The sequence below is a fragment of the Hippopotamus amphibius genome, chromosome 6 (assembly GCF_030028045.1).
Source record: "Hippopotamus amphibius kiboko isolate mHipAmp2 chromosome 6, mHipAmp2.hap2, whole genome shotgun sequence".
Taxonomy (NCBI): Eukaryota; Metazoa; Chordata; class Mammalia; order Artiodactyla; family Hippopotamidae; genus Hippopotamus; species Hippopotamus amphibius.
The window spans coordinates 122,323,394-122,347,834 of NC_080191.1; the positions used below are offsets into that span (position 1 = coordinate 122,323,394).

The 24,441-nt window shown below is 34.6% G+C and overlaps 1 protein-coding gene and 1 non-coding gene across 6 annotated transcripts in view; one reads left to right on the top strand and one right to left on the bottom strand.

Moving 5' to 3' along the window:
• The window catches only part of ATR (ATR serine/threonine kinase), a 104,212-nt gene that overhangs the window by 57,205 nt on the left and 22,566 nt on the right, over positions 1-24,441 (bottom strand). For all 5 annotated transcript variants that reach the window (XR_009054237.1, XM_057738245.1, XM_057738246.1 and 2 more), the window contains 12 exons: positions 23,838-24,100; positions 22,697-22,887; positions 22,505-22,605; positions 22,146-22,317; positions 21,357-21,527; positions 19,578-19,772; positions 18,152-18,337; positions 15,198-15,290; positions 13,538-13,668; positions 11,968-12,111; positions 9,820-9,913; positions 8,716-8,841 (listed from right to left, as the gene is read on the bottom strand). Coding sequence is in view for 4 of the 5 variants with exons in the window: in XM_057738245.1 (XP_057594228.1) it covers positions 8,716-8,841; positions 9,820-9,913; positions 11,968-12,111; positions 13,538-13,668; positions 15,198-15,290; positions 18,152-18,337; positions 19,578-19,772; positions 21,357-21,527; positions 22,146-22,317; positions 22,505-22,605; positions 22,697-22,887; positions 23,838-24,100 (1,867 nt within the window). In the remaining variant the exon portion in view is untranslated. The remainder of the gene's footprint in view (positions 1-8,715; positions 8,842-9,819; positions 9,914-11,967; positions 12,112-13,537; positions 13,669-15,197; positions 15,291-18,151; positions 18,338-19,577; positions 19,773-21,356; positions 21,528-22,145; positions 22,318-22,504; positions 22,606-22,696; positions 22,888-23,837; positions 24,101-24,441) is intronic.
• Positions 15,660-15,744, top strand: LOC130856216 (small nucleolar RNA SNORD103/SNORD85). The gene has a single exon (XR_009054508.1). It is a non-coding gene; the product is annotated as a small nucleolar RNA SNORD103/SNORD85 (small nucleolar RNA).

Consider the following 24,441-nt stretch of genomic DNA (forward strand, 5'->3'; position numbering starts at 1 on the left):
AAATGTCATTTTTATCATATCCTAAATGTCCATATCCACATGGGTCTACTTCTGGACTTTCTATTTTTTCCCACTGGTCTGTCTGTTTATTCATGTACTGGTATCACACTGTTACAATTATAGAGGCTACAAGAGTATGTTAATGTCTGGGAGGGCTACTGAACTCCCATAGTTGCTTTCTTTTTAATATATAAATTTATTTATTTATTTTATTGGTTGTGTTGGGTCTTTTTTGCTGTGTGCGGGCTTTCTTTTTAGTTGCAGTGAGTGGGGGCTACTCTTCGTTGCGGTGCGCAGGCTCCTCATTGCCATGGCTTCTCTTGCTGCAGAGCACAGGCTCTAGGTGCGTGGGTTTCAGTAGTTGCAGCACATGGGCTCAACAGTTGTGGCTCACGGGCTCTAAAGCTCAGGCTCAATAGTTGTGGCACATGGGCTAGTTGCTCCGCGGTATGTGGGATCTTCCTGGACCAGGGATAGAATCTGTGTCCCCTGCATTGGCAGGCGGATTCTCAACCATTGAGCCACCTAGGAAGCCCCCATAGTTGCTTTTTTCTTCCAGATTTTTCCTAGCTATTTTTATATGTTTGTTTTTCTATCTGAACACCAGTATGGATTTCTCTAGTTAAAAAAACAAACAACTTGGCATTTCTTTGGGATGACATTCAATTTATAAATTATCTCAGGGAGAATTAAAATCTTTATAATATTGAGTCAACCTACCCAATAAATAAGGAGTGTTTCCATTTGTTTAAATCAATTACATTTCTGTGTCTTTCAGGAGTGTTTCAAAACTTTCCTCTTATTAGCTTATACATTTTTTGTTACACTTACTCCTAGTTATATTACCTTTTTCTGTTACTACTGAAAATTGCATTTTCTAACACGTCTTCTGCCTGGTTACTGTCGTTATACGAAGATTATGATTTTTATATTCTCCTACCTTACTGAATTTGTTTGTTGTCTGAGCTAGTTTATTGATATTTTCTAGAGTTTTCCAAGTATATTAGCATGTCATCTGCAAATAGATAGTTTCATGTTTTTCCAAATCTTATGCCTCTGATTATTTTCTTTTATCTAAATTCATTGGCCATTACTTCCAACTGATTGTTAAATTGTAGTGAAGATAATGAGCAAGCTTGCTTTTAGTGGGAATGCATCTTATCCTCCATCAAGCATGTGTGCGTGCATGTGTGTGCACATGTGTGTATGTTGTACACATATACACACATGTATATGTATACATTTATAATATATTAAGTACTATCCATCGATTCTTGTTTTCTTGAGTATTTTTATCTGAAATGGATATTACAGTCTGTCAAAGGCTGTTTCAGCATTTATGAAAATAACAGTATGATTTTTCTCCTTAATTCTATTATTAGTCCCCTTGCCATTTCCCCCAACCTCCCAGTCCCATGCAGCCACTAACCTACCTTCTGTCTCTATGGGTTTGGGTTTGCTTGCTCAGAAGTGTATATATTCATAATGTATCTTCTTTGTTAAGTTCTGTATCTTCTATTGTATCTTTGTGAATTATGATTTTTAGCATTAAAAAGTGTCCCTTTTTGTCACATTTAATACTTTTAGGTTTCTATTCTACTTTGTCTAGTGGCAGAATCAGAATTCTTGCTTTCTTATTTCAACTGATATTATAAATATGCTCATTCCTTTATTTTTAGCCTTTCTAAATAATTTATTTTGTGTGTATATTACATATAGCACAGAGTTGTTTCCTGCTTTGTAAGTCAATTTACAAATTTTTTTCTTCTAAGGTCTTTCACATTTATTAATATAACTGATATATTGGGCCTCAATACTACCAGTTTTTTTAAATTATAATACTGTGTATATTATAATTAGCTCCTAAAAATTAATTTCTTTGGTATAGAAGAAAATTTATACTTTTGTTCTAGAGGTATCCTTTATACAAATACCTTTTATAATGTCTCTAATCTTTTTTTATTTAACCTTCTTTAACTGTTTGCCAATTTTAAACAGTATATTTTGCCTCCTAGTTATTACCTACACAATAGTGCCTAAGCTCATTTTATTTATATCTTAGTCTCTTCTTCTCCCATTTAAAAAAATGCATAATTTCTATTTTATTAAAATATATAGCATTTACATACAATTCTCCCAAATCTGTCCCCACTGTTGTTTTAGTTAAATATATAACTAGTAACCATCAGTTCTTTTGCCAAAGTCTCCCCAGTCATCTCTTGACTGAATGAAGCCATTCTCTAGCATATCTCTTAGGAATGACTCACTTGTGAAATCTGTATTTCTTCAATTCTAGTATGTTAAAACTGTGATTCTTATCTGTGATATTCTAAGGACAGCTTGGCTTATTCTTCACGTCCTTTACATTTTTGAAAATGCTGCTATCCTCTAGAATCATTCTGTATACTGCTGTTGAGAATTCTGATACTTTTCTTGCTCTTTTAAGTGATTAAAAAAATTTTTTTTTACTTGTAGGTCCTGAAGATTTCGTATTATTAAAGCCTAAGATATGTCAATTTTCGCAGGTACACAATGGCTCTTTTCAATATGCAGACTTATTAGGTCTTTTATTTCCAGAAAATTTTCTTGGATTATAGCTTTAAGTATTAATTCTGTCCTACTGTTTTATTTTTGTTCTTTAGAAATTCTATTTGTATGTGAAATCTTTGCAGAGCTTCCATTTCACCTACTTCTTTGATCCTTTGCACTCCTTTCTCTAATCTCATTTTTGTTCTCTTGATTATTCTCCTGCCTTTCTTCAATGTTCCTTACTAAAGTTTTAGTCATACATGTTATTCCCATGGTCCTTATAATTTAATCTTCATTTCTTCAATTTCTTTCTTCAGTTCAGTCACCTCTTGTTTCATATCTTGTTTTTTGTTCATTTCTCTTTTAAAATTTCTCACTTAATCTCTTTTGTGGGGAAGGGGGAGAGTGTGAGCCACACCACACAGCTTGCAGGATCTTAGTTCCCCAACCAGGGATTGAACCCAGGGCCCTCAGCAGTAAAAATGTGGAGTCCTAACCACTGGACCACCAAGGAATTCCCTTAATTCTCTTTTTATATCTGCAAATGCTTGCTTGAAATATTTAATTCAGGTTATAGTGCTAAGTCTAGTTTTCTTATACTTTATGATTGGTTCGGGGGGAGGAATTGTCATCAACCAAAAGATTTAATTTTCATTTTCTGTTTTTGTCTTACAATAAGTATGTGTATAGAACATGTATTTTTTCTTTTATACTGTGGGTCCTTCATAATAAATGTACGCAGTAACTAAGGATTTTGTAGTAGCTTACAAGATTCTGAGTTCACAAGTGCTTTTTTTGGTCAGAATAGCTCAGTGTAGTTTTTTTCATAAGTAGCTCTTTTGGCAGGAGAGTAGTACGGGGAGGATTTGGTATATCTTAGATTTTGTGGATTTCTTTTTACTTCTGCAGGACCCTTAAAATTCTTTCTTCCTTCTGTTTATGACTATCTCCAAAAAGTACCTCCCCCTTCCTATTCTTTTACTTCTCCCCAGAGATAATTACTTTCAAAAACTGCAACCTTAGATCTACACACTTTCAAGCACCTTACCTATAACCAATTCTCTGATGTGTCACATCTTGGACCAACTTTCAGTATCATCGCACCTAGCGTGGGATCGTCTCTTTCTGTTCGTGATTTTATCTTTGCTTTATCATCAATCATAGCTCCTCTACTCCACTTTCTTTCTTTTAATATGGACTCCTCAGAATCTAACTGCTCTCAACACAGGCTTGTGACAGGAGCTCCAGAGATAGCTCTGCAGGTTACAGGTAATTTGAAGGTCATAGTATTCTCATCTCACAGTTATGTTGAAGGTGTGACTTTTGTGTTGTGTGGTTTATTTGCTCTCCTTTTTGCTCTTTATGATGTTTTGCAGGGTACACAGAGATTCACATTTAGACACCTACCATTATCCTAGGATAACCTGGAGGTCCCTAGCAGCTTTATTTTCAATGGGCTCATTCTCAGATTTGTAATTATTAGTAAATATATCTTTTCATTAGAATTCTGCACTGTCATCCAAGTTTATTTTGGTCTCAATATAAACAACTTGTCCTTCTTGGATTTACCACAAGGATTCACTTCAACCAGACCAGCATCAATTTTTAGAAAGAGATTATACGGTTGCTTAGTTTGATCTATAGCCTGATTTTTTCAAACACAGAAGTTAAATTTTTCTGCTATCCACTGAGCTTAGCGGTCCTTTATTCCTTCGAAAATGTATATTCCGCCTTAAAAGTAAGGAGAAGAAGCTGTCATTTCTTTAATGTCAATAATCCTCTGCAGGCTACCCAAGAGTACAGTACTTTTGCAAGGTCAGTCCAAGAAAATAGTTAAGTATCCAAGGCTACATCAGCCATCGCTTTATAAACTGTCACACCGTCTTTTAGAGTGCTTTGTTGCTACATTATATCCAATTATTTGTTTATCCAGTTATACTACAACTTTAGATCTATTTTTAGATAAACACTGCCTTTCCATGCATTCTGAAAGTAACTTTTCCTCTCCCTGTGGCTAAGATTTGAACTTTTAAAAGAATATCTTTTGGAGATTAAAGTCTTACTGAGCTCCGCCCACCCAGCCCTACCCACCATCAGTCCCTCTCACCAGGAAGAACCCACGAGCCTCCTAGATAGCTTCCTCCACAAGAGGGCAGACAGCAGTATCAAGCAGTATCAGCAGTATTTCGTCTTGTGGAACTGAAAACCACAGCCACAGAAAGATGGAGAAAATGAAAAAGCAGAGGACTGTGTACCAGATGAAGGGACACGATAAAACCCCAGAAAAACAACTAAATGAAGAGGAGATAGGCACCCTTCCAGAAAAAGAATTCAGAATAACGATGGTGAAGATGATTCAGGACTTTGAAAAAAGACTGGATACAAAGATCGAAAAGTTCACCAAAGACCTAGAAGAATTAAAGAGCAAACAAACAGAGATATGCAACACAAGAACTGAAATGAAAAATACACTGGAAGGAACCAATAGCAGATTAACTGAGGCAGAAGGGCAAATAAGTGACCTGGAAGACAGAATGGTGATAATCACTGATGTGCAAAAGAATAAAGAAAAAAGAATGAAAAGAACTGAAGACAGCCTAAGAGACCTCTGGGACAATGTTAAATGCATCAACATTTGCATTATAGGGGTCCCAGAAGAAGAGAGAGAGAAAGTACCTGAGAAAATATTGGAAGAGATTATAGTTGAAAACTTCCCTAACATGGGAAAGGAAATAGCTACCCATGTCCAGGAAGCACAGAGAGTCCCAGGCAGGATAAACCCAAGGAGAAACACGCCAAGACACAGAGTAGTCATACTGACAAAAATTAAAGACAGAGAAAAGTTATTAAAAGCAACAAGGGAAACATGACAAATAACATACAAGGGAACTCCCATAAGGGTAACAGCTGATTTCTCAGCAGAAACTCTGCAAGCCAGAAGGGAGTGGCATGATATATTTCAAGTGATGAAAGGGAAGAACCTACAACCAAGAATACTCTACCCAGCAAGGATCTCATTCAGATTCGATGGAGAAATCAAAAGCTTTACAGACAAGCAACAGCTAAGAGAATTCAGCACCACCAAATCAACCCTACAACAAATGCTAAAGGAACTTCTCTAAGCGGGAAACATAAGAGAAGAAAAGGACCTACAAAAACATAAACAAAACAATTAAGAAAATGGTAATAGGAACATACATATTAATAACTATCTTGAATGTAAATGGACTAAATGCATCAACCAAAAGACACAGACTGGCTGAATGGATACAGAAACAAGACCCATATATATGCTGTCTCCAAGAGACCCACTTCAGGCCTAGGGACACATACAGACTGAAAGTGAGGGCATGGAAAAAGATATTCCATGCAAACAGAAATCAAAAGAAAGCTGGAGTAGCGATACTCGTATCAGATAAAATAGACTTTAAAATAAAAAGTGTTACAAGAGACAAGAAAGGACACTACATAAAGATCGAGGGATAAATCCAAGAAGAGGAGATAACAATTATAAATATATATGCACCCAATATAGGAGCACCTCAATACATAAGGCAAATGCTAACAACTATGAAAGAGGAAATGCAAGGCAGAAATAGAGACACAGAAGTAGAGAACAAACATATGGACACCAAGTGGGGAAAGCGGGGAGGGTTGGGGGGAATGAATTGGGAGATTGGGATACCAAATTGTACACTCTAAATATATGCTGTTTATGGTCTGTTAGCTGTATCTCAATAAAAGTTCTTATAAAAAAATAAATAATAAAAGAATATCTTTTGCATTTGTTGTTTCATGGACTCTCACAGCATCCACTATAGAGACTCCCTTGACCTCTAACCCTGTTATCTTACATCAGTTTCATGCTCTGGTACTGTTGTAGGTTCTTCTAGAGTTGCACTAAGATAGTTCAATAAGATGGCCAGTATCCACATGTAGCTCTTTAAATTTAAATTAAGCAAAATTAACTAAAATTAAAAATTCAGTTCTTCAATCATACATTTCAAGTGCTCCAGAGAGCCACATGTGGCTAGCGGTGTACTGCTGGACAATGCAGATACAGAACGTTTCCATCCTCACAGAAAATTCTCTTGGATAGCACTATTCTAGAACTTAACTGAAATGCTTTCAACTTTGATGCTAACTTCCTGCCATAGTTGGAAAATAAACCATTTCCTTCTCTCTTTTTTCCTAGGTGTTTTGGGCCAGTATCTATTGTATGGCTGGGAAGACATGAATCTCTGGATTCTTTCCCTTCTTTTCTTATCTCCTCTGACTCCTCCAAGCCCTCCTAATCTTTAGTTTCCTTCTTACCAGCCTAAAGTAAATTTACCGAGCTACGTATTAATGCCAAACCCTCACTTAAAAAAAATAGCGTGTAACAATTTGGCCATTACATCTTATTCAGACTACTCATCTGACCTTCAAGACTTCTGTAAGTACACTTAGGTTCTTAATCTGTGTAGCTAGTCAATTAGCACTGGGACTTTACACTGAAGGAAAGCTTGTCAGTGGGGCAGCTACAGCTTTTCCCTAAGAGTATAAGTAATCTCCTTGAATTCTCAGATTTACTCATTTACATCTTAGATGTGATGATCAATATTAAGTTTCCTTATGTTAAACCATGACTATGTCATCCACTTAGAAATAATCTAAACTAAAAGATCTCTATACCAAGAGGAAAGATCCTTTGCTATTTGTAAATCACTATATTAAATTAAAAAGCAAGAGGCCCTTTAAGTTATCTGGAATCCTGACAGGGGTTTGGGGATAGGGGAAAGCAGAGGGTAGTTTCAGTGTAGTGTAGGGCAGAGAATGAACTGCTTTCAACTTTGATGTTACCTTCTTGCCATAGCTGGAAAAGAAACCATTTCCTTCTTTTTTCTTAGGTGTTTTGGGCCAGTATACTGATTATATTGTCTGCTGATAATCTAGATCTACAGGGTGTGAAACCTACACCAGAGGAGATTCAAGGCTCCTCACATGTGGTAGGATCATCTCCATGTTGGCTGCTTCCCACATTGGTTATACAAGCTCAATGACCCAGAAGCATGTACTTTTTTTTTTTTTTTTTTTTTGGGGGGGGTACACCAGGTTCAATCATCTGTCAGAAGCATGTACTTTTAACCATTATGCATATCTTTTGTCCTGAGTAAATGCTTCCTTCTACCATGAGAACAAATATACCCCAGTTTTGCAACTCACTAACTCCCAAGGATCTTAGGCGCTCACATCCTATCATATGGGTTCTTGATATGCAAAAATGAATACCTCATTTAATTTTTTTCCATTTTATACATGTATAGTGATCTGGTATTTTAAATACCAATTCTCACTCTTACCAAGGTTAGGGATAATCTACTTATGTTGACAAGGAAAAGAATAACGTTCACTGGCCCTATAAAAAAGGAAACTTAAAAATTTAGCTTCATTAAAACAGAGTTAATTCCATCAAAATGTAAAGTGGCAGAATCATTGAAATTTTATATGAAAGATATCTACAGGAAATTGTATGAGAAGGGACTTCCTAGATGGCACAGTGGTTAAGAATCTGCCTGCCAATGCAGGGAACACAGGTTCAATCCCTGCTCCAGGAAGAGCCCACATGCCGCGGAGCAACTAAGCCCATGTGCCGCAACTGTTGAGCCTGCACTCTAGAGCCCGTGAGCCACAACTATTGAGCCCGTGTGCTGCAACTACTGAAGCCCACGTGCTTAGAGCTCATGCTCCACAACAAGAGAAGACACCGCAATGAGCAGCCCAGGCACCGCAATGAAGAGTAGCCCCCGCTCACAACTAAAGAAAGCCTGTGTGCAACAACAAAGACATGATGCAGTCAATAAATAAATAGATAGATAAATAAATAAAAAAGAAATTATATGAGAAAACTCACATAAACTGCTGCTGTACAAACACATACACCCTTCCTCAGGAAGATGCAATACCTAAAACATAACTGTCAAATCATAACCCTTCAAAAATAACAAAAAAAAATGCAAACCTCTTCAGCCTCAAAGGGCATCTCATGAATTAAGGATTGTAAGTCAGATCCGATAATCTTGGTAAAATGAGAACCACTTCTTTCATTGAATCTACTGAATTTCAAGCAAATATGCCAATCTATCATCTTTTCTTTAAACTTCCAACCTTTCTTTTCTATAGCTCTTTAATTATATCTTAGTATACCTGATTTTTATACAAGGTTTCCTTCAAGCTCGTAAGAGCATGAATACGAACATCTACATTTTCATGTTGAATTGCTTTCATGGATAGCTGAAGAGTTGTCTGAAGATCAGTACTCTCAGAGGTCTCCTATATAAAGAGCACAGAGAGATACACCTTATCAATTAACCACTTCAGGAACCATTTCAGAAGGCCTGAATTTCCTACACAGCTATCATTAAAGTAGTTAAACTGTACCCCAATTGAAAGCAGTTTTAAAAATAACTTCTCTCTCTTCCTTTGTATAGCATATGAACTTTTAGTAATTCTCAGGGAAAGGGATTTCATTCTAAAATCTTTAGTTCTAGAGAAAAATTTTATTTCAACTAAATAAGAATTTACTTAGCCAAAATAAACCCTTCTTAGTAAGAAATACATGTTTTCCTTAACTTACAAAGGGCTACATAATAGCTTTGAACAAGGTCTACAGATTAAGTGGATAATTCACCCCTTATTTTGACTACTTACTTTCTTATGACTGATGATTTACCCGGTAAAAAAGCACACAAAGTCTTCAGAATCAATCTTGTGATCTGCAGTAAATACATCTGCTTCTATGACCCAAGGTCAGGTATCCTACCTCCTGCCCTAAAATGCTATAGGAACATCACTAATATTTTTATAACTTCAGGATGTTGGAACTACAGATGACTCCCCTTCTAAAGCTCAGAATTTGTCAGGTCTGACATTTCCATACCATGGTTTGTAGCAAAAAATTACTGGAATCCTCCCACAGTTTTTTTTCTTTACTCAGAGTATGTAGCTATGGTCACTTCTTTTAGAGACTGTAAGTAAGAACATATTGATCTGGGTAGTAAGGCACAAGAACTGTATCCTTTGCTCTCTGTTCTATACCTAATCCTGTTACATCTTTGATCTAGATGCTAAAACAACCTTCTAAAAAATCATGGACCCAAGACAGGATTACCTAGTCATCAGATCTCAGACATCAGGATATGACTATAATATCCCTAGATATGATTCTAAAGAATCTCTACTCAGTGTTTTAGAACTTAAGAATAATTTTGTATCAATGATCTCTTAAACCATACATAAAAAATTAAATACCTTTCTGTATTCCTGTAGAACTGCTTTTATCTTTTCTAATTCTGGATGATCAGGTAAAAAATATATTTCATGAAGAAAATCTTGCACAGCATCCCTAATAGTTAGTTGGAAGAAAAAGAATTATTTGCCGAATATGAACACTAAAAAGAAAAAAAAACATACAAAGCAGAGGTTGAAACTAAGGCCAAATGCCAACTTAATCTACACTTAAAAGTGTTAGTTGACTGTTGACATGCAAAGTATTTTTCCTAACCATGTCTAGGATGCTCAGCTCATAGTGGCAAATAATCAAATCTAAGAAAATCACACTGTGGCAGTCTGCTACACTGGTGGCCCTGAATAATCTCTGTGTCTTGGTGAATAATCTCTGTGTCTTGGTATATAATCCTAGGTATAGTCACTTCATCTTCAATTTGGGCTGGGTGCGTGACTTGCTTTAAAAAACAGAATGTGGCAGAAGAGATGTTGGGCCTATTCGGGGCCTAAGTGTTAAAAAGGTCTGGAAGCTTCTGGTTTTGTCCTCATGAGAGTCCTGAGTCACCATGTAAGAAGTCTGGCCACCATCAGGGACAGGTTACATGGAGAGAGAGAGAAGCTCTGAAGTTAAATAGAAAGGGAGAAGCCCAGCCAAGTCTACCTGCTGGCTGACTGCAATGACCACTGGTAAGAACAGCCAAGGAACTGACCAGCTGAACCCAGCCCAGACTGCAAAATTATGAACAAATAAACATGTTTGTTGTTTTAAGACACTAGGAGTGGTTTATAATGCATCAATAGAAACCCAACCCCAAAACACAAATTCTCACAAAGATATAATAGAAAAAAATATATAAGTAATTCTTACTAAGGCTACAATTTTTAACTTGCTTCAAATATAAAGCCATATTATTTCTGGGTCCAAATAAAGTGTTTCTAAATTCTAGTCTCCATTTACTCATGCAACAAATTTAGGTACTAAGTAACTACTATGTGCTAGTATTTGCTAGAAATTGAAGATGTAACAATAAAGAAAGCTGCAATAATTCCTTTACTCAGAGAGCTTAAGGTCTTCTATCTGAGTGAAAGAGAATTTTTTTATTATATGAAAAGGCAGAGAAATGATTCTTCTATAATAAACAGCAAAGTTATATCATTTGCATAATAATCCAAAAGGTAGTTGAAAAGTGATCTAGATCAGTGAGTATGTTGTTGTATTATGTACAAAACACCAAAAATAAAAATATTTTAATTGGAAAAAAGCTCCATTAACCTTTTCTTCTATATTTTCTCCCTGATTGGAAGTTACTGGAAATGATTAATGAAACTGCAATGGCATATGGATAGGTAAGTAAATACATAGTACTTAAATCCTAATTTTTCAGAAGCAAAGGAACTAGGACAAACAATAGTATGTGCAAAAATGGAAAAAAAAAATACAAGTGTATAGAAAGACATTCCAGGCTAAAAAGCAGCCTGAGTGAAAAATAAAAATGGGAAGGAGTAATGTATATTCCTACATTAGCAGTCTGGATTGGCTAAAGCCTAATATCCGCTTTGAAAAATCTTGGGAAAGGATTTTAAGAAATAAGATGTGGCCAGATTTCAGAAAGCCTTAAATATCAAAATAAACAACTTGGAATTTATCAGTTAGGAAATGGAGAATGTCTCTGTACGCCGGAATGATACAGATAAACAGACATTTTAAAATACGAACAATATGAAGAAACATAATAAAAGCTTAAAGGAAGGGAGGCTGGTTAAAAGGTTAATGCAATGAAGTAATAAGGGTTTCAACTAAGGGAAGCTGCAGAAAACAAGTTATTAGCCCTCCTAACCCTTCTCAGGCATTCAATTGTCTGCCTTTTAACTGTGAGAAGAAATGTAATATTAGCCTCACCCCTTCCAAAATTGATGAAAAATAATTCTGAGTTATTGACTTACTCACTACTAAGTTTAAAATATAATTATAATAAAAGCCATGTCACAACTGAAAGAGCATCAGTGTCATACGTATTGACTTAAAGCATGTCAATTACTTCTGTTTATTAATGGACTCTAAATTAAAAAGAACGTGAACAGTTCCACACTACCAATAGTAACCCTGATACCCTGAGACAAAAAAATGCACTAATAATAAGTTGCTATCTTTATTAATTTCATTTACAATACCTGTTTTCAATTATGAGGTAGTGAAATATAGCTGCAGTTTCTTTAGGCTGGATGTGAATGAGAGGTAACAAAGCTACTATTACATGACTGAGAAGGGAACCTAGATAAGCATGATCCAGGCAGCGAACAAAGCAGTCCCAAGCTCTATGTGAAAAAACAAATAAAAGTTAAAAGTCACATCATTTTTATTATTTGTAAAGCTTCATCAGTTAATTATTAGGTGAATAAACAATGATACATACAAACAATAAGATTACAAGGCAGCTGTAAAAATGGAATAAAGATCAGTACTGTATACTCAAATACAGGGATCTCTATAATACACCAAGTGAAAAAAAAGCAAGGTGAAAAACAATGCTTATAATATACTACCTTTTGGGGCAGCATTATTATGGAAAAAAAAAGTATCTGTGAGTATGTGTGCATTTGCTTATTCTTTTAGAAAGGGGGGATTATACAAAAATAAATAAAAATAGACACATCTATTTTTAGGAATTGAGGAATGAAGGCTAGATTCTCTGAGTGTAACTTGTTAAACAAATTCAAATTTGGGACAAAGTAAAAGTTTTATATGATTTTTAAATTAAATAAAATAGAAGGAAAAAGCAACCCCTAAATATCTTAAACAAACTGAAATAACTGAACCTAATAATACCAAGGAGATGGCACAGCCATATAGGAAAGATTTATTGCACATGACTTTAAAACATTATTTTTTAAAATTCTTTTTCAAATTCCTTTCCATTATGGTTTATCACAGAATTTTGAATATAGTAAACATATTATTCTGACTCTATATCTCCAATAAAATGTAGTCAAGAACAAAAAGAACCTTTAAGAAGCTTACACTGCTGAGTAGTTTTACTGCTAACAGTAATACTGATATTAAATTAAATTAGCAATCAGCTAAATCCTACATGCCAAAATCTCAGTTGCCTAAAAAAAATGTGGAGAGGAGACTTAAGGGATGAATCTATTTATAAAAGTTATTACTTAGGGGGCCAAAAAACAACATGTGTGACATGTGCATCTTATGTGGATTCTAATTCAAGCAAACCAACATCTTTGGGAAAAAACATCTTTGAGACAAAACATCTTTGAGACAATTGGGGAAAGCTGAATTTTAGATGATATTAAGGAATGCCTATTAATTCTGCTAAGTATAATAATTTATGATGGTTACATATTTTTTTAAATTGTCCTTATCCTCTAGATACATCTGAAGTATATTTAGAAATACAATGATATGATACTGGGTTTTCCTTTAAAACATTCCAAATAACAATAAAAAAGGTAGAGGAGGAAAGATTAAATAGGATTAACAATATTGATAAGTATTGAGGTTGGGAAAAGGGTATGTGGGGGTTCTTTATATTATTCTATTTCCCAGTATATTAAAGTATTTCACAGCAAAATGTTTTTAAAGCAGAAAACACATTCCCTTTTCAATACAAATAGCCTTTCTATCAATTATTTCTGGTTTGAACCCAATTTCCCTCAAAGAGATAAGAATTGAAGTTAGTGCTATTGGGAAATGCAAAAAATCTAATGAACTCAGGCAGCCACTTACCTGCAACACAATTCAGGAAAATCATCCTTGAATCGAAGGCCAGTTCTCAGTGTGGTCATCATCTTCACCCTCACAGAACTCACATGTTTGGGTCCCATCAGTTTCATCAAAGACATCAAACTGTTCAAGGCCTATAAAGCAAGCAGGGCTTCACAATAAAGCCATAAACAAGCTGGCGGCAGCAGATGAGCCCTAAGGACAAGTGCTCTCCACACTAATCTCAGAGTATTTATTCTCTGGCAACACAAGGTCTAAAAACGTTGGCAGTTTATTTTGTTCAAGTGCTTATGTAAGAATTATAAATTTGAAAAACACAAGTTGAGTCCTTTTTTCCCCTCTTTGAAGATGATTTGTTATTTTGGTCCTGGTGATTCTTTTAAGCAATAATTTTCAAACTTATTAGGAATATAATACCCACTGTTTAATCTTCTTCATATCCACCCCAAACTGCTATGCAGTACATGCATTTTGTCCTAATGGTACTAAATTCAACATGCTCTAATTTAGTAATAAAACAAACAGGTAACTAATGACATACTCAGAAAATAATACACACATTTTTATTGATGTGGAACATAGAATCAGACTTTGTATGAATAGCTCCAGGTTGTAATGAGAAGGGGTAAAGAAACTCTCTAGTCAATCTTAACTATGTGCCGGAACATGCAAACTCTTTATGGTTTAAAACAAACTCTAGTTTTCTTTTTAGGTTATCTTGAAGGATAACCACAATTGTTATCCCAAGTGAGGTTATTATCTCACTTGGGATAACAATAAGAAAGATTTCACATAGAAATTATTTGGGGAATTAAATTTACCAGTTGACACCAAAAGAACAAGTATTGGTTGCTGAAATTTTTAGAGATTAATTAATTAATAGAAGGGGAGTATAGACTGAAATAAAAGCTTCTATTCATGGGCTTTTATTATAATTTTACTGGCTGCAGAGTGGAAAGCAATAAAAAGGGATATTTAATCAGTATCTAAAACTCTATCCCAATCTGCAGACAAAAATTTCCAGAGGTGACCAACTATGACAGCAATCATGATGAAATTTCACTGTGCCAAATGCATTTAAACATACACTGACAAATACCGAAGCTACTTTACTTTTTATAACCTAACATTTTTGGTATTCAAAAACACCATGGGCCATGAGTCATACGAGACCAATTCAGACCAATGAATTCAATAATACAACTTGTATTTGAGCTATCAGGGAGTGCTGGACGCTTTTTCTCCCATTGAGCTAGATGTGGCAATGATGTGAGACTGAAGCTGTTGGGGCCATCACCCAGCACTTAAATTAGAGCCAATCCAAAGGAATTTGAGGTAAATGATTAATTCTGAGAATACTGTGTCCAAAATCAAGCTACGCCTGAAGCTATATTATCCTTACACTTTTAGTTACAGAGCCAACAAATTCCTTTAAGCCGGTTTGGGTGAGTTTCCTGTCCCTTATAAACAAAAGAACAGTAAATGATATAATTTTTCTTTTTTGATTCCCCAAAAGCTTATGTGAGTTGTTCAGGAACACAGAATATCATGTTTGATTATTTTTTATCTTTGAATGTGTGCAGCTAGAAGCAGAACTCATGTCTCCTGCATATTCTATATGAATTCTTTTCTGGCACTTTGCAACTCAACTATCACTACCTACCATTTTCTTATCTTCAATGCCAACACTGGAGCTCAGTAACTGCATGTTAAAAAAGGCCAAAATGCCCAACAACTTGGGTTGTAAATAATCAGCCTAAGGAAAAAAACAAAAACAAACACACACACACACAAAAGGTATTATGTAAGTTTTATATAGATCAAATTTCATAAATCAACAATTCATTTATATCATTTCTATTTTATCTAACTATATTAGAATATTGGAAATAAACAGTTGGAGAATTAAATTTTTCCCAAAACATATATTTTCACATGTAATACTTCAAAAATTAGTGAAACTGACTTATAATCAAAATATGATTAAATAGTACTGTACAGTGAGAAAACCATAAGCTTTTGAATTAGAGTTGAGCTATGGTGGGATCCGCAGGATCTGACTCAGGTAAGGATCCAGAGCGGAGAGGATATTTATCTTAAGGAGAAGAAAAACAGAAAAAGAAAAGTGGGCAATGATGAGCCACTTGCCTTCTCTGAGAACAAAGTTCAGTAATGAGAATCTTTGTTACGGACTCAAGTTCTGAGCCAGACAAGAAAAAGAAAAAAAAGGACAAGTGAATGTCCCTATCTAGAGCATTTAGAGCTAACGTGGAAAAAAAGAAGTACTTGATTAAGGAACAGGTACCCTGCCAGAATGAAGGTCTGACAAAGAGGTCAATATCCCCTGAGGTAATAGTAATAAAGGGGTACAAGCCTTGGGCACCAACGGTTACAGGTTAGGTATCACTGATCATGGCATTTTCAGTCTCCTGAAGTGGACAGGTTAATTCTTTCTTGAAAGAGGGTCCTAGAGGAGAGGGTATGGGCTTTAAGTCAGCCAAACCTGGGTGTGAATTCCAATTTTGACACTTCCTAGTATTTGATGCTAGATAAGTTACTTAGCTCCTCCCGAGTCTGTGAGATGGGAACAATGAAAGCACCAACTGCATACAGTTGTTGTAGAGATTAAATAAGATAACGTGTTAATAAGCACTTGGACTACAATAAAGTATTAAATAAACTTAAGCCGGTATTATTACAAACTGGGAATGTGAGTACTCTGCAAAGAAGAATTTTCCTCTCTTTAAAAATCTTTATATATAGGCAAGAAAAGGGACCAAAAAAGGGGTGGGGGGTGGGGCTGGGGAGAAGTAGCAGTTAGAACATTTTCCAACTCCAGGAGAATGCTGCATTGTTTGACATTGAGGCACCTAATTTAACTATCTCTAGGTTACACACACTGCCAGGCTGCGGTGGGCTGTAAGAAGGGTATATACTAGCTCACAGTAGAGAGGAAGTTAGGTGTCCAATACATTCTCCAGATTAGATGTTGGGATAAACTTTTTTTCTCTTGCAAAGCACAGAGAATCATCTGTTTTACCAAAGTCTAAAATTATATTTAATTTACAAACTTCTGATTTGGATTAAGACTCAACTTAGGTTTAATAAGCCATAATTCACTAATCGCGTGGTTCTAGCTGATTCTTAAATGAAATGCAGATATAGATGATATTCACATAGTCTATGTCAACATTCTAATTTTAAAGCTCTTACATTCAGACAAATAGTTTGTTCACCACTACTCACCAAATATTTATGTATGCCTAAAATACTGTGCCAGGTACAGGTGTACAAGATAAGTTCTCCCTACTAGTTTACATGAGAGACTGATATAAGACATTAAACAAGTAAATATGTAAATAAGGTTGTAATAAGTGCTATAAAGAAATAAATGTGATCACGTGGGAGAGAAGAACTGGCATGAGGTGATTAAGAACTTAGGGGAAACTGAGATGAAGCGAGAGAGTAGCACAGACATATATATACTACCAACTGTAAAATAGTCAGTGGGAAGTTGTTGTATAACAAAGGGAGTCCAACTTGAGGATGGAAGATGCCTTAGAGGACTGGGACGGGGAGGGTGGGGGGGACTCGAGGGGGGAGAGTCAAGGAAGGGAGGGAATACGGGGATATGTGTATAAAAACAGATGATTGAACCTGGTGTACCCCCAAAAAAATAAAAAAATAAAAAAATAAAAACAAAAAACTTAGGGTGATTAGGAAACTCTGAGATCTAAAAAATGAAAAAGATCCAGGATAATATTCCAAGTAAATCAACTATACTTCAATAAAATAAATTAAAAAAAAAAAGAATGAGTGGACAGTGAAGCAAAAAGAAAATCAAGAAAATGTGGTGTCACAGATGCCACATAACAAGGGATGGTCAGTTGTACTGAATGCTACTGAAAGTCACGTAGGAAAAGAGAAGTGGTCACTGGATTTGATAGCAGGAAAACTGTTTTTGACCTTGACAAGATGAGAATTTCAGCAGAATATTTAGAACAGAGTCAGACTAGAATGAGCTACAGAATGAATGGGAAATGAGAAAGCAGAGACAGAAACCTCTCAAGATATTTTGCTGATAGTCCTTTGAGTCTTTTGAAAGAATGAAGGCAATCAAAAGAAAAAATAGTAAGCCTCAGGATTTATGTTTTTTTCAGATGAAGAAATAAAATAGTAAGATGATTTCAGATACAAATTTAAGACAGGGAAAGACAAAAAGGAATAACATATTTTCTAACATATCTGAAATCCAACAATGGATTTAAATATAGTTAGAACTGATAGAGTTAGTATGTTGTGCCAAGGAAGGGGTACTGGGGGGGGAGCTATAAACGTATTCCAATCTATAGCTGAAAAGAAGTGAAGAAAAATAAACATTTTACCCAGTGAAAAAATAAAATCTAAGATCATTTGAAAATGCATATTTTTCAATCCTAATATGTATGCTGTGACCATGTAATTTAAATCATCAGCCTTTTCAAAATAAAAATCCCAATTTAAAATTTAAATAAATCTCTAGCATTTGGAAAATATATAAAACACCTGTTTCTCCAATTTCATAATTAAGCTACAAAAAGGAGAAAAGCCAAAAAACCCATACAACATATTCCTTACCATTAATTCGGGTGACGTGATGTCTCTTGGGCCCTGATATGGATCATCACTAGATGCAAATGAGGCAAGTATTGACAACCCATTGAAAACCTGTTGATAGTGCTCTCCAATACGGAGCAATAATTCATTATGCAGTCCTTGGAAATCTTGTCTCAACAGGCTCCCCAGTTCAATTTCTGTTTCATTCTAACCCAAAGACACATTTAAAAAATTTAAAACAAAAGGTTTTTTTTTTTTTCTCCATACTAACATACTGGAAATAAGTACACTGATTTTAATACACTATTAGTTCATCAGGAGCTCTAGATCAGGTGACCAGAATTACTAATGATATAAAAAAGGCACTGGAAAAGGATTCTGATCTTGATTTCTCCTGGCAGGTCTGCCATGGGTTACAGGTAATGAAGAGAAGTGATCAGACTTCATTTTGAAATAAAATTTTAAAAAGCGAGTCTAGTTTTCTATAACATTTTAAAATGTCATCCACTCATTATTCATGGAAATGTAACCCCTGACAGGAAAATCAGTGGCTCTGGGCAGACTGCTGGTATTTAAATTCCAGCTTTGTCATTTATTAGTTGTGCTGTGACTTAGACAAGTAACTGAATCTGACCTCTTTCTGCCTTAGTTTTCTCACCTATAAAGTGGAAAAATAACTACTTTCATCTCACTGGGTAACTGAGGATTTACCCAAGTAAAATGATCCATAAAAATTGTTTAGCAAAGTTTCTGACATGTAGTAAGCACTGAAATGGTATTATCATTCCACCTTTACAACACAGATCTTCTTTCTCAAAATGAATAAACACACTCAATATTCAAAAAATCTCATGTGGCAAGAGATCTATAGCTGGTATATCATGAGATATATGAAGCAGTAGAGTTACATATGCATATCTGACAGGTTCTCTTGTTCCAGTGTAGCCTCTTATTCCTCAGATACTGTTGCTATTATGATACTAAAAAAAGAAGCACAAGCTATAATTTTAAATTTGAAAACTAGCAAGAAACTGGGCCAAACTGTAATCCGAGCACTAAGTAACTAAACTCAATGCTGACATTATACTACAGTTGAAGGATATTGCCTCTTCCAACGGATGTAATTACCTGCATATCATTAGTCATTTTACAGCTCCAATCAATTAATAAATTCTAAAATGAAATTAGTTGAGAATCTGATCCACGAATGGATGACTATCTGTCATATACCAGTATGGTAAAACAATCAAAGAAAATAACAAAAGAATAATTCTATTTAATACTCTCCTTTGGCCCAGGACAAAGCTTATTTACACACCATTCGAAATTATATTACCCTAGGATAGACTATAAACTACTCACTCTATTTCCTACAAGAATGGCACAATAGCTTTCCTATAATACTAATTTAAACAAAAGAGTAAAATACATACAAACATTCAATTACCTTTAGATAATGAAGTGCACGTTCTAATTCATCCTTGGAACAGGAACAGACCAAATGGGAAAAAATATACTTGAAGTTATTTATTAAAATCTCTCTACGATTGACATTCAATTGTTTTCCTAAAGTTCGAATGAGAGCAGAAGCTGCAGGGCTTGCTTTGGCAGCAAGGTCAGGTAGCAGAACTTGTAATGTTCTCTGAAAAAGAAACACTACAATTACCAAAAAAGTACATTTCTCCAGGTGATAAAATATTCACATAAGCTATGTTCAAAAATAATTTAAAATGCCACACAAATTTGAAGCCCAGAGATAACATATCTGAATTCAGATATACCATCTATTCATTCAACAGATATTTAAAGAGCATCTACTATGACTCAGGCACTTTGGATACAGTGGTGAAAAAATAGGCAACGTCCCTGATGGCATAGAGTTTACACTGTAGAAGGGGAGAGACAGACAATAAATTAGCTAATGTACAAGTAGCAAAGAAAATAAATTTTCATGAGTATGCATTAAAAGATATTCATGCCCTTAAGGCAGTGGTTCTAAGCCTGATTTATTACTTGAAATAACTAGTATTAGACAATAAGCAAGAGTAGCCATAAATACAGTATTTTAAGTTTTTTAAATTAAAAGTTGATGCTGCACTATTAAAGAAAACCTTTTTAACACACCCACCATCCCAACATGGCAACAAATCTACTTTGATTTTGGTCTATTTCCTTTAAGATCTTGTTCATAAAATAATATACAAAATTCCAAACATAAAATGGTTGGCTTTTCATTTATTCATGTATCTAATGAACAACCACTACGTGTTAGGCACTATCCTAGGCACTGAGATGCGACAGTGAACAAGACTCGGGCCCTGCCCTCAGAGACACATAAACTTTATTTGTGTTATATCTTTCAACTTAATATTAATCCTACAAGACTGTTATGACATAAGGTAATTTCTATAAAGTGTTTGTAATTATTATGGTAAGGTACATAATATTCTATGACCTAAATATTAGACATTTAGTTTCTTCTCATGGTTTTGTTTATTTGCTACTTGGAAAATACTGCAATAAACATTTGTGCTTCGGGGCTCCCAGATGGAACTACGGAATGAAAAGGTAAAAATATCTTTGTGGTTCTTAGTGTAAGTATCATATTTCCTTCTAGGATTTGTCCAATTTACATGGAATTTAAGTTTGCTAAAATATGATAATACTATAGGGAAAAATTCTGCATGGATCACTACTATAATTTATTAGCTAAGAATAATAAACTTTGCCTTCAAGAGGACATAAGAAGATAATCTACACCAACCGTCTTTCAAACCTCAGCCCTACTAATGACTTTTCAAAGGCTTCTCAAACCACTCCATACTACAAACACTATCATCTGAATTCACAGGTCATCTATAGCACTAGTTTGTACTATATTACTCCAGCTCCTTATGGGGAGATGTGATCATATTAGACTTTCTATTACCAATGGAACCAATCATAGCACTAAGCACAGGGCTCAGTAAACTGAATTAATTAGCATTAATTAGTATCAACCTTTCAAGATAGTTAACTATATAGAACAATGACTCGAATCAACACATATTTCACTTTTATAACATAAGTAACATTATCATATCAAAGTCAATAGAAAACGTAAACTTGAAAATCTATGGTCTTCATTGTACTTGCCAGATTCTCTTAAAAAAAAAATCTAGAATGGAATAAACACAAAATATTGAATTGAAAACCTCAATTAAGTCAACTATACATTACAACTTACAGTAAGGAAACGATTAAGATCAGGAAAGTCAAAAACGTTGGCAATTTCAGACAAAGTATTTAAAGCCATTTCTCTCTGGTGAGCCACATCTTGTTTTCGCATCTCGGCGTTCTGGCATGGAGTACTAGGAAGTGCTGTCATCTGACTGGAGTGGAGGGATTCTACCAAAAACTAGAGCAAAATGACTTGTTAGTTTTCACACAACAAAGAACATTTAACTAATATGTTTTAAGCTAACATAAAGGACAATATCAGACAGTGTTCTAAATATATTATCTGAATTAGTTCATTTAATTTTTATAGCAACCTTAATGAGGTAGAGTATGTATAAATTCCCCTTTACAGATGAAGTAATCAAGCTTAGTTAAGAAATCTGAATATCTTGCTAAGGACTACACCACTAACAGAGAAAGCCTGTATTTTAACATATCCTACCTTTTCAGCCTTGAATCAACCTTTTTTAAAACAAAGTTCCTTATCCATAATATCAAGGCATAAAAAAGTTTATTATCACTAAAAGAAAGACTAATAAAAGCTTCTCTTAACAGATTAACAATAGAGCATAATAGTTATTATGACATTTTCCCCTCTCCCATTTATAGCCTACCATCTTCAGACCAAGATACTAAAACATAAAAATGGTAAGATTTAGGTTATTTTAAGTAAACTGAATACATCATTTAAAAAAATACCTTTTAAAGCAAGAAAAGTAAAACACATATATGTTCTTTTTTCAACTTTTGCAAAGTAATGCTATTTCCTATAGTAAAGGCCAATGCTGACTCTTACCTGACAGATGGGTTTCTTATATTGGCTGAAAAAGTTTTGCAGTTTAACACTTTTAGCTGCAACCAGAGCTCTAATTTCTGTGTATGCTGCTCCAGAGACAGATGCTGACTTGGATAATAAACAATGCAATAAGTGCAAGAGTGCAAAAGGTACCAAATCCCCTTTTGCTGCCCTAAAATTATAACAACAAAAAAAGTTAGCATCAATGTTTTGAAAATAAATGGAAATCCACAAATAAATGCATACTGATATCACACTTTTTTCTATAACATCACATCTCTCAAATCACCATTTCTAACAGCAGGCAAACAAAAAAGAATGGCCAAAATAAAGAAGTATACAAAAGCTGCCAAAAATACCTTCCAATATCCCCTGTTGTAAGAATCAAGGTATCCTTCAACTCATTATTTCTTGAGATCTGAGCATGTGTGTATGCTTCCTTCATTCTTAACACAAAAAGCTGGAACAATAAAGTTAACTAGTTAAAGAAATTTTTAGAGCCACATTTATGAAAACACATAAAAATAAAATTTGAAATAAAAATCATCAACCTCTTTTATAAATCCGTCTTCAGCATCCAAGGATTCCAATATATGCTTGATATTTCCACTAAACGCCACTCTAACATCCTTGTCTGGATCTTCCATTAAATTTAATAAAGTTCCAAGAACCGTTCTGACATCTGTTTCATCTTCTCTAAAATCAAGGTGCTTACAAAGATGATACAGATTATCTATGAAAGCTAAAGGACAAGAGCATATAATACCTAATTTAACACAGTAAATAGGAAAGTTTTATTATAAAAATACTGTCAATATGTAACATACTACAAAGAATGCTAAGCTGTCTAATAAAGGCAATATTTAGTGTTTAAATTTGTAAAGCATACAGAATTTGGAGGACTAAAATGAATACTTAAAAATGAATACTTATAAATTTAAATTGACTTTATAGTTAATAAAAGCTACACATAATTTACATCTAAAATAAATTCTAGAATTTTTAAAAGCTTTAAAATGATTAGTCATTTAGATTTGGTAGATCATTATAGTACTGGGGTATACTTAAAAGCACATTTCACTAATCTAAAGAACTGTGAATTAAGGGCAAGCTTAGCCTTACTGTTAATCTTATAATACATTACATTATTAGATTCAGGGAGTCCTAGAAATCACCTATCATATACTGTTTTGAAAACTTGAGGACAAATTGTAATTTATTACCCAAAGCAATCTTCCAAGTATGTGTATAAATCTCATGTTTCCAACAAATTCATACACTATTACCATTAGAAAATGGCAAAGATATTATTCAAACTCCTCAGTGGGCAAAGTATCTAACTAGTTTTGAAGTTCTGAAGGTCCAAAGTAGTGGCAGGGGACACATTAAGAAGGTCCCTGAAATCACTAAAGAGGATACAGAATACTGAACCTCACAACACTGAACCAAACATCAGGTATGCCCCATTACACGTCAAATCACAAAAGCAATTTAAAAAAATCCAAAAATTACTTCCCTGTTAGTTCTGTGATAGTCTAATACTAAACATCCTATTTATGAATAATCACTACATAAGCATTGAATCTATCAAGCAAGTCTAATTTTTTAAGGCTTTAGGCTAATTCCACCACTGATTTAAAAAAGAGAGCTTCAGGTTTTAAAATATTAAATAAATCATAACAAACAACTCACCAAGTTTCACTGGACTATGTGTTTTTTTTTTCAGTAGGAAAAGAAATGGCTTGCAAACAGAAGCTTTCAGTCGAGAAGATGAACATTCATGTTGAGAAGTAACTTTTAGCCTCTTACATAAAAGGTCAATATGTCCACGTTCAGAGAAAGGTTCTGTTAAAGAACTTGTCAAATAAAACATGCCATGAAGTGTACAGACAAGCTGACCAAGTATGGATGCAAATTCTTTCTTGACAATATCAGAATCATCTTTGACTTTATCTCTAGGGGGGAAAAAACAAAAAGTATTAAAGCTTCTTGCTTAATTTTGTGGTCTATAAATAGTCTTGCTTAATTTGAGGCAAAAGTACTGGTAAAACAAAGGGTAGAAGGAAAAAATGTTTAGAACTAAAAGCAACATTTGCTCTATATACCCAGCAGTAAACATAAATTTGCATATATATCTGTCCAATCAAGTTGTATATTCAAATTAAAATATTAATATATACAGGGCTTCCCTGGTGGCGCAGTGGTTAAGAACCCGCCTGCTAACGCAGGGGACACGGTTTCAAGCCCTGGGCCAGGAAGATCCCACATGCCATGGAGCAACTAAGCCCGTGCTCTA